Consider the following 10,127-nt stretch of genomic DNA (forward strand, 5'->3'; position numbering starts at 1 on the left):
ACTACAGAGTTGCACTTGACTGAACAAGCCCTGAGTCTAGTGGCCTGTAGTACCCGCTATCCTCAGCAGCCGGAGCCCGCCCCCTAGCGGCGCCCTGCCGTACATCCCGGCCGGCCGACCCTCAGCAGCCGGAGCCCGCCCCCTAGCGGCTCGTCGAGGGGCCCTTAAGTGATGCTGTGGCCCGGCTAGATAGCAACAAGGAAGGATGCCGAAGGAACGCCGTCGGCATCATAATAAACATCCGCGTGCGACACGTAGACAAGACGCTTCATTGGACAAGGTCTGGAAGCTCCGTGATTTGACCTTATCAGTATGAATGGAATCATGAATGCAGGATCATGAATCTAACGAGCCGGTCCGTGGCGCTGGGCGGCCGTTCGTCCATTGTTTCCAAATTGCGACCTTTCTCCCGTCATTTTTGCATACATTAAAACAAATCACATCTCACCGGCGAGTGACGCTGGTGCACGCGTCTGCTACACGCCGCTACAGAAGCACCGAGACCACACCTCCCTTGGGTGGAGCTTCGCCCTGGCCTGACCAATCAGAATCCATTTTGATGGAAGGCTTTAACCTCTCAGCGAATCACAGCAGCCTTTCTTGACACACCGTGCTGTGGTCCGTGGTTTCAGAAGCGAAGCAGGTACGCATGTGTTGTTCCCGTCATAAATCCAACTACTGTTTTTAGTTATTTGAACTGGTTGTAGAATATATGTAATATCCATAAGACGGCGGTTAAATGATGCCTCTAGGCGGTGGATTGTGACGTGTTTAGACATAGTTTATGAGTTCAGAGGTTTGAAGCGTAACAGATGGCAAGATGTCCTACATTTCACCTGCGATTATACTCTTTGACAACTTCTTATTCTTACAATTTGTTCCATACATTTGCCGGAATTCATCCAGTGAGATGTCGCAGGTCTGATCGGTGTAGATTAGACAACTGACCGGGTCCTATAGCTGTGGTCTGGGCGGACTTGTGTGGGGATGTTCTAGCTGACCATCGGCTGAATAGAAGAGATCACCAGACGCACCGCATGAATGGACGCTTTGTCCGGCTGACCGGTCTGTCACTGTAGGCCCAAATGACAGCCCCTAACTAACCACCTATTGACAGTCAGGTGTGTGTGTTTTAGTAGTAGTAGGAGTAGTAGTAGTAGTTTGTTGTGGTTTTATGTAACTCCCCTCCATCGTCGTCATAGCTCTGTGTAGACTGTCCCGGTGTGTAGCCTTTCTGGGCCAGGCCCAGTCTAAGAGGTTAACTCGGTTCACGGGCCCTGTGTTTTACGGTCGGGCGTTGCGGTCCACCCGCAGTGTCTATCTCTCGTCTCTGGTGGGAATGCCGCAGACAAACAAATCCAGGAACGCCCCGGCGCACAGTAAGTCGGCGGATAGTGCATCCATGGTCCGGGAGGAGAGCCATGGAGGAACAACAGGAGGAGGAGGAGGAGATACCGGCGACAAGGATATCACCAAGTCACCCAGTGATCCCAAACAGTACAGGTAGACCTCCTCACTCAGTCTTCATAGGCATTCACAGAAGTATTTAGACTCTTGTAAAAGTATCTTCAATTTGAAGAGTCATTCTCTCTTGTATTTTTCAAAGTATCTTTGAAATGTCTGATTTAGTACCCTCTTATTAAGGTTTACTTTTCCACGCAGATGGTCCTAAATCATTCAAGTATTGAAGTACAATCAAAAGTAATTCTATGCTAAGCTTCTCCAAACAATAGCCACCCCAAGCCTAATTGTCAATTATACCCCCAGGTACATCGTACTGGACAACGGCCTGAGAGCTCTGCTCATCTCAGATACAAGGACGAGTTCAGCTGACAACACCTCTGACGGAGAGGACGAGGAGGAGGAAGACGAGGAAGAGGAGGAGGAAGGCGACGAAGAGGAGGAGGAGGAGGAGGAGGAAGAGGGCAGTGACTCCGGAGAAGAAACGGGAGAAGAAGAAGACGAGGATGACAGAAAGGAGAGCGAGGACGAGGGAGAGAAGGAGGGGAAGAGGAGACGAGGGAAGCCGTCTGAGAAACAGGTGCACAACAGGGACCTACTTTCTGGCTCTGCCCAGTAACTTGCATGTTAATCGGAACCGCAATTTTGGCCTCCGCAATTAGCTGAACGCTAAAGGCTGCGATTATTGCGTACATCTTTGTTTTATGAGAAATGTAATACGAAATTATTATGTGATTTCGTAGGCCCGTTTCATTAAAAGCCAATTACAAAGCGTTACAACTCAGCAGTAAGCGGTGGTTGTTAATTGGGCTAGAATCATTCCCTCTAAATATATGAACATGAAGTAATGGGATGGGGAAGCACGGTTTGGAAAATCAAATCGGTAATCTGTCTGTATAGTCGTAATCACCAACCCAATATAGGCCAAAATATATTCTCCAAAAGTATATTTAACCGTTTTGATTTTGTTAGATGTGTGTGGACATATAAACGTACAATGGCATGTTTGCATCTTTGTGCATATTGTCCCAAGGATTTGTCATGCGTTTTTGAGAACTGGAACGTCGCCCCCTGTAGTCATGATGAAGTAATGCTCCCTGTCTGTGTGTCCCAGTCGGCTGCAGCGCTGTGCGTCGGAGTGGGCAGCTTCAGCGACCCCGACCACCTTCCTGGCCTCGCACACTTCCTGGAACACAGTGAGTGGGCAACCTCCAGAAGCACGCTGTCAACCCCCATCCCAGCCCCCGCATCCTGCCCCCCCCATCCCAACCCCCTCATCCTGCCCCCCCCCATCCAAACCCAACTGGGGAAGAGATGTGGGGTCTGAAGATATTGAGCTTTATTTATTTTTTTAGTGCTTGAGTTACCTTTACGTGTATTTCTGCAGCCCTCTGTTGTTGTTTGTATGGCTACAAATCAAACAACCTTGCTGTTGCTCTCCCCTCCCTTTGCAATTTTTTCCCAACCTCTCCTCTCCCCTCTTATCCTCCTCTCCTCTCCTCTCCTCTCCACTCCTCTCTTCTTTCCTCTCCCCTTGTTAACTCTTTTGGCTTCTATCTGCTCCTCTCCTCTCTCCCCTCCCTTCCCTCCCCTCTCCTCTCTCGTCTTCTCCCCTCCCTCTTTGCTCTCCCCTCTCCTCTCTCCCTCCCCTCTCCCCTCCTCTTTCTCTCCTCTCCTCTCCTCTCTCCCTCCCCTCCCCTCCCAGTGGTGTTTATGGGCAGTGAGAAGTATCCCACAGAGAACGGCTTTGACGCCTTCCTCAACAAACATGGCGGCAGTGACAACGCCTCCACCGACTGCGAGCGGACAGTGTTCCAGTTCGACGTTCCCAGGAAGCGCTTCCGGGAGGCTCTGGACAGGTGAGGACCCAAGGGAGAGAGCTTTGTCTCCGGGTCAAACCTGTTATTCATCTTACACGGCGTGTGCCTGTGTGTTTCTCAACTTATTTTGTATTTATTCAGATTCAAACTTTCTCCAGCTTTTAGGCGCCTGTCAGTAAGAAAGGGATCTGAGTTATGATTGGCCGTAGCTTTTTTTGTCGGCCTCAACTCACACAGAAAGCAGACCAAATAACTCCAGGTTGTGTAAATGCAGGTTGAGGTCTTAGGACATGGCTCATGGAGTCATTCAGGTCAGGCTGTTGGCGGGGGGGGGGGCATGAGGCCTTCGGGTGAAGGTCACCTCACCAGAGCGCTGGGAATGTTCTCACAGACATTCAGACAGTTTCCTCGGTCCTGCGGTCGTGTGTTTTCTGCCGGCTCCCCCCTGATCTCTCTGCCGGGGTCTGGTCTGAGTCCGGTCCACTCGCTGATTATCTTCTCCCCCTGGCGGTGTTCACCTTCCCTCCCTCCCCAGGTGGGCCCAGTTCTTCATCTGCCCGCTGATGATCAGAGACGCCGTGGACCGCGAGGTGGAGGCCGTCGACAGCGGTGAGTGGAGGTCGGGACCACCTTCTCCACCCCCACCACCCACCCGTCATGCTACCACCATCAAAGCCAGGGGGGCGGGCGGGTGGTGGCAGTGGTCGATGGGGGGGGGGGGGGGTGATGTGTTTCTCTGCTCATCAGTCCCTCTGGACTCTGCTGAGAAAGGAAAAAGATTTGACCTGTGTCTGCATACTGGGTCTCGTCTGAAATATAGAATTGTATTGAGACACAGCGGGACGCCACACAAAAACAAATGCACTGTGTGTATTTATTTATTTACTTTGAATTGTATATCCTTAACCTTTCCTTTGCTGTCTTCTTCATCCCCCCCCCCCCCGAAGAGTACCAGCTGGCCAAGCCGTCCGACTCTCACAGGAAGGAGATGCTGTTCGGCAGTCTGGCCAAACCCGGACACCCCATGGGCAAGTTCGGTTGGGGTGAGTCGCCCCCCCCAGCACCCTGTGAACGGCCCCGCAGACCAGTGCTCAATCACCCGGGCGCCACGCCCTTCACCTCGTTAACCGACACTGAACAGCTGTTCGAGGAGAGGCCAACAAAGACAAGAAGGCAATTTGTGTGATTCTTGTTTTTTGTTTTTGTGCCAGGAAACGCGCAGTCCCTGAAGGAGGAGCCCAAGGAGAAGAAGATCAACGTGTACAAAGAGCTGCGGGCCTTCTGGAAGAGATACTACTCTGCCCACTACATGACCCTGGCCGTGCAGTCCATAGGTCAGCAGTCCACCCCTTCAGCTTCCCTGAGGCCAGAGCAACCTACTCCAGAGCTATTCATCCCTTAGGCCAGAGCAATCGACTCCAGAGCTGTTTGTTCCTTTAGGGCAGAGCAATCTACACCAGAACTGTTCCTCCCTTAAACCAGAGCAGTCTACTCCACAGCTTATCATTCCTTTAGGCCAGAGCAATCTACCTCAGAGCTGTTTGTTCTTTTAGGACAGAACAATCTACTCCAGAGCTATTCCTCCCTTACTCCAGATCAATCTACTCAAGAGCTATTCGCTCCCATAGGCCAGAGCAGTCTACTCTAGAGCTATTCGCTCCCAAAGGCCAGAGCAATCTATTCCAGAGTTGATCATTTCCAATCATTTTAAGTTGAAGGCAGAGAGAGTGCATCCAGGTTTTTTCAGGTGTAAGCCACTCAAGATATGAAATAAGCCACTCTATCCCAGTGCATGTTTTACATTTTGTGAATGCATTTCTAAGGGGGATTATATTGCTAACAGTAGATATTTAACAGTAAATAACAATAGATGGATAAAGTAGATAGTTCCTGCTGCTAACTTCCCTCTGCTCCCCCTCTGCCCCTACAGAGAAGCTGGACACCTTGGAAGAGTGGGTGAGGGAGATCTTCAGCAAGGTGCCCAACAAGTAGGTCTGAAGCTCTTCAATGTCATGGTTCACCGACCTGCCATCTTGGATCCAAACACTAGCCCCAGAAAATGTCTTAGTCAAGGAGCGAGGCGGGGGGAGGGGGGAGGGGGGGGAGGGGGGGTTCAATTCCATTCAAAAAGCTTTATGGCACGACCATTGTTGTGAACAGTGTTACTGATGCATTATTTATCTTCGTACCTGATGGAAGTATGTTTTATTTCCCTACGAGAGTTTTCTACCTTGTTAATGCATAATAATTAAAAAATTATCAATATATATATATATTTTTTATACATTGGTAGTCAAGGCCCTATTGTTGTTAAGGCGGCCGCCTTAACCATACAGTGCTTGGTGAAACACTGAGCCGTGCGTGGAGGCGTTGTCCTGGGCTACCCTTCCCCTTCCTGTGCTGCACATCACTGGCCTGTGCTTTGTCTAGCAGCCTGACACAATGATGTGTTTGGATTAGGAATCGACGCATTCATATTTCCTCCTTAACAAAACGCTCGTACCATGAGTATCAATTGTAGTCTCTGTAAATTCACCCTACAGTAAATATTTACCAGGTGGTAATCAGTCCTCCTAATGAAGATGAAATATTCTCCTAGGCCCTTTTTCGCTGATAAGGAAAATGTTTAGCAATTATCTCCTGGCTTGAAAGGACGCCATTACTCCTTGCGTCCGGATGAGTTGCCTTTCTACCTGATAAATGATGCCTGTGGTGTTGGTGCTGGCAGGGGACATTATTAGTGTGCTTTGTATTGTGTGTGTGTGTGTTTGCAGCGTCCAGCCCAGGCCGGATTTCTCTCACATGCAGGATCCCTTCGATACACCAGCCTTCAACAAGCTCTACAGAGGTACGCACCCCCGCCCAGCCAGCCAACCGGGCCCCCACCGGGGGGGATAATCAGCAGCCCGCACAGCACCCCCCCCACAGTGCTGCTGTTGCTACTGCAGCCAATATGGGCGACCTCTGTGTAACTGGGAAGCATTCATTAATGCGGCGAATATTAATTGTGTGTGTGTGTGTGTGTGTGTGTGTGTGTGTGTGTGTGTGTGTGTGTGTGTGTCTCCAGTTGTTCCCGTGAGGAAAGTCCATGCTTTGACCATCACGTGGGCCCTCCCGCCTCAGGAGAAGCAGTACAGGTAACACACACACACACACACACACACAGACACACATACACTAGGACTGGGCGATTAATCGAATTTTGATTGCGATTTCGATTTTAGTGTCAAACGATCACAAAATTAACATAATCAATTTTTTCATTTATTTTTTTTATTATGTATATATACATTTTTTTAATGTTTTATAGAAAGGGCAGAACAGCTGGATACATATCTGTATATCATTTTAGATTGGATCATTTTCTTTTTCACCATTTTGTGTATTTTTTTAAGGCAAAATTTCAAAGTTCTCAGTTACAAATGTTTTTATCGGAGAGACATGCTGAATAAATACATCATGTTTTCAAGCTCAAAAATGATCGTTTGAATAACCGTGATTTCAAGATTGACCAAAATAATCGTGATTATGATTTTTCCCATAATCGAGCAGCCCTAACACACACACACACACACACACACACACACACACACACACACACACTGATGGATATGCACACGTGAGGATTCTCTTGTCTCTGCCGTCCTCCGTGCCGACCCTTCTCTCCCCCCCCCCCCCCCCCCCCCGCTGTCTCCGCAGGGTGAAACCTCTCCACTACATCTCCTGGCTCATTGGCCATGAGGGAGCGGGCAGCATCCTCTCCTTGCTCCGGAAAAAGTGAGTTTTCCCGAAAAAGGGCCGATCTCTCTTCCCCCTCAGCGGCCGGAGGGCCCTCCAGAACCAATCACACACCACCCTCCGGGTTCCCATTCACATTCCTACTCCCCTGTGGTGTTTTTCCGGGCGCTCCGTGCGCCCGGGGGTCCCACTTGCGCCGCGACGCTCCCACTTGCCCCTGGATATCGGGCTGTTGCCGTAATGAGGCCCCCTCTCGGCCCTCCTTGACGATAAGCGGGCGGACAAGGTCTGTTGCCGGACCCTCTCTGATTACCTGGTTCTGACTACAGCGGGGCCTCCGTATCCTAGCAACAGCACATCGGGCGGTTGATGGAACACACCATGCATGCCGCCGGTGAATGGGAACGCTGAATGTGAGAGCGGGCGGTCGTGGCGATTGTCATTCAGAAGCGGGCGATGGCGCCTGTTGCTGCCAGCGTACGATGAGGGCCCTTCAGCTCGGGCTTTTGGGTCAGTGCTTTATTTATCGCCCAAGTGCGCCGGGAGGTTCGACCGGCGGTGGGCAGCAGAGGTCAAACCGTGAGCTCCTGCCGGCAAAAATAGCCTCCTGTTTGAAGGTAGGCAGGTTTCAGAGGACGGTGGTTTGATGTTGTTGTACGTGAGGCCAGGGTTGGATGTGGTTTTAGGAGGGCCATTGTGAGGCCCGATCCGTGGCAGGGTCAACCTGGTATGATGTCACATAATGTACACAACATAAAACGCCATCTAATGAAAGGAAAGCATTATACTTCCCCCAAGCAGTGTAGGTCCTCAAGAGAGAAAGGAGGTTGCTAAGCAACACAAGCTTGCATTCTTTGAGAGTGGCGCTGCCTTAATACTGAAGATTAGTTGTTGGGGTCACACATGTGTGTGTGTGTTTGTGTGTGTGTGTGTGTGTGTGTGTGTGTGTTTTACAACGGCTTGGAGCGCCATCGAGGACCAGCACTCTGCGGTTTAACATTAAGTTTACAAAGCTACTCCAATATGCCGTACTCTGACGTGGGGCGTTGCCGCATAATCAAACTATGAAACCATGTTAATCGAATATAGTTTCATAGTTCGATTATCCAGTTCTACAACTCAGTTGATTGAATATGGCGGTGTATCGCCAACAGTCATCCTCCCGTGATGCACCGTGACATACCATCCCTGTCTGCTATTTATCTGGTGGGATGTATGTGAGATATCTGCCTCTGTGGTGCCGTGTGTCCGGGTAGATGCTGGGCTCTGGATCTCTTCGGCGGGAACAGCGAGACGGGCTTCGACCAGAACGCCACCTACTCCATCTTCTCCGTCTCCATCACCCTCACGGATGAGGGCTACCAGAACTTCTACCAGGTACCGGCCTTCTCCCCTCTCACCTTTATCCCCGTGTCAGTCCTAACATCAGCGCAGGACAGCTGGTCCACAGGTCAGCAGAGCGACCCCCAGCCGAAGGGTTGTGGGTTCGATTCCCCGTCAGTTGACTCCATCTTACTATCCTGTTAAGAGACGTGCTCAAATCGACCCGAGGTTCAAGGCCAACCCACTGTGTTCCGGTCTGAAGCGAGGGTCAACACGTTTGTGCTATTGCACAGAGATGGGTGCGATGCTGCGGCTGAGCCTTCGTCAGTCTGGGAACAACACGTCGCTTGTGTGTTCGTTTGTGTGACGCCCAGTGTGGTTTGTGCAGGGGTTAGCATGTGAGTGTGTGTCTTCTCTGCAGGTGGTCCACCTAGTCTTCCAGTACCTCAGCATGCTGCAGACCCTGGGACCTGAACAAAGGTACACACACACACACACACACACACACACACACACACACACACACACACACACACACACACACACACACACACACACACACACACACACACACACACACACACACACACACACAGCCACTCTCTCTCTCATTTTTTTGCATCTTCCTCTTCTAAATGTTTTTCTTCCTTGGCTGAGGGTGTGGTGTGTCAATCACTCCTCCCTTCCTACTGTGGTGATTTACTGATGCATCAGAAGATGCTGATTACCTGTTAGGTTGTGGTCTCCTCGTGTTGTTACTGCTGTGACAATCAACCTCCTCTCACATGTTGTCTCTGTCGCCCCTGCAGAATATATGAAGAAATCCAGAAGATTGAAGCCAACGAGTTCCATTATCAGGAGCAGGTAAATGAACACTGGTACTAATACTAGTGACTCCAATCTTAGTGACTCCACTTATACTAGTGACTCCAATCTTAGTGACTCCACTCATACTAGTGACTCCAATCTTAGTTACTCCACTTATACTAGTGACTCCAATCTTAGTGACTCCACTTATACTAGTGACTCCAATCTTAGTTAATCCACTTATACTAGTGACTCCAATCTTAGTTAATCCACTTATAGTAGTGATTCCAATCTTAGTGACTCCACTCATACTAGTGACTCCACTCTGATAGTGACTACATTCTTATAGTGACTGCACCCTTATAACGACTCCACCCTCATAGTGACTCCACCCATATAGTGACTCCACCCATGTAGTGACTCCACCCATATAGTGACTCCACCCATATAGTGACTCCACCCATATAGTGATTCTATGTAACAGTGGCTCCACTTTTATAGTGACTCCATTCTTAATCTTATGTAATCTACAAATACGATACTTGAAAAAGTGTGTGTGTGTTTGTCTGTGTCTGTGTGTGTCAGACTGACCCCATAGAGTTTGTGGAGGACATGTGTGAGAACATGCAGCTCTTTCCTAAAGAAGACCTCCTGACCGGAGACCAGCTGATGTTTGAGTTCAGACCAGAGGTAACTGTGTGTGTGTGTGTGTGTGTGTGTGTTTGTGTGTGTGTGTGTGTGTGTGTATTAATGGGTTTTTGTTTAGACAGCAAGACTCATCATTGTCTTTGAATTGATAATCAATGTCATTAATGTATTCATATGGTTCTTTTTCTAATTATAGATAATCATTTCACTGTTATTTATGCTCTGCCTCCATAATAATTCTTAAAGTGATGGGTGACATAACTCTGTAATTGACTTCTACTTATGAGTGTCTTATGTAATCAAGTGTTATCATTCTGGTGCATTAAGCAT

General features: G+C 49.3%; 1 protein-coding gene across 1 annotated transcript in view; it reads left to right on the forward strand.

Moving 5' to 3' along the window:
• Positions 1–617: 617 nt before the first annotated feature.
• Positions 618–10,127, forward strand: part of LOC307086895 (nardilysin-like) — a 20,321-nt gene continuing 10,811 nt past the window's right edge. Inside the window, exons 1-16 of the mRNA XM_079752241.1 lie at positions 618–643; positions 1,315–1,503; positions 1,768–2,041; positions 2,576–2,657; positions 3,167–3,320; positions 3,817–3,890; positions 4,229–4,324; positions 4,493–4,615; positions 5,212–5,269; positions 6,056–6,129; positions 6,349–6,418; positions 6,981–7,058; positions 8,276–8,396; positions 8,764–8,822; positions 9,152–9,206; positions 9,735–9,903. Coding sequence (XP_079608367.1) covers positions 1,340–1,503; positions 1,768–2,041; positions 2,576–2,657; positions 3,167–3,320; positions 3,817–3,890; positions 4,229–4,324; positions 4,493–4,615; positions 5,212–5,269; positions 6,056–6,129; positions 6,349–6,418; positions 6,981–7,058; positions 8,276–8,396; positions 8,764–8,822; positions 9,152–9,206; positions 9,735–9,903 — 1,651 coding nt within the window. The 5' untranslated portion in view covers positions 618–643; positions 1,315–1,339. The remainder of the gene's footprint in view (positions 644–1,314; positions 1,504–1,767; positions 2,042–2,575; positions 2,658–3,166; positions 3,321–3,816; positions 3,891–4,228; positions 4,325–4,492; positions 4,616–5,211; positions 5,270–6,055; positions 6,130–6,348; positions 6,419–6,980; positions 7,059–8,275; positions 8,397–8,763; positions 8,823–9,151; positions 9,207–9,734; positions 9,904–10,127) is intronic.

Source organism: Pollachius pollachius, assembly GCF_949987615.1.
Source record: "Pollachius pollachius genome assembly, chromosome: 15".
NCBI lineage: Eukaryota > Metazoa > Chordata > Actinopteri > Gadiformes > Gadidae > Pollachius > Pollachius pollachius.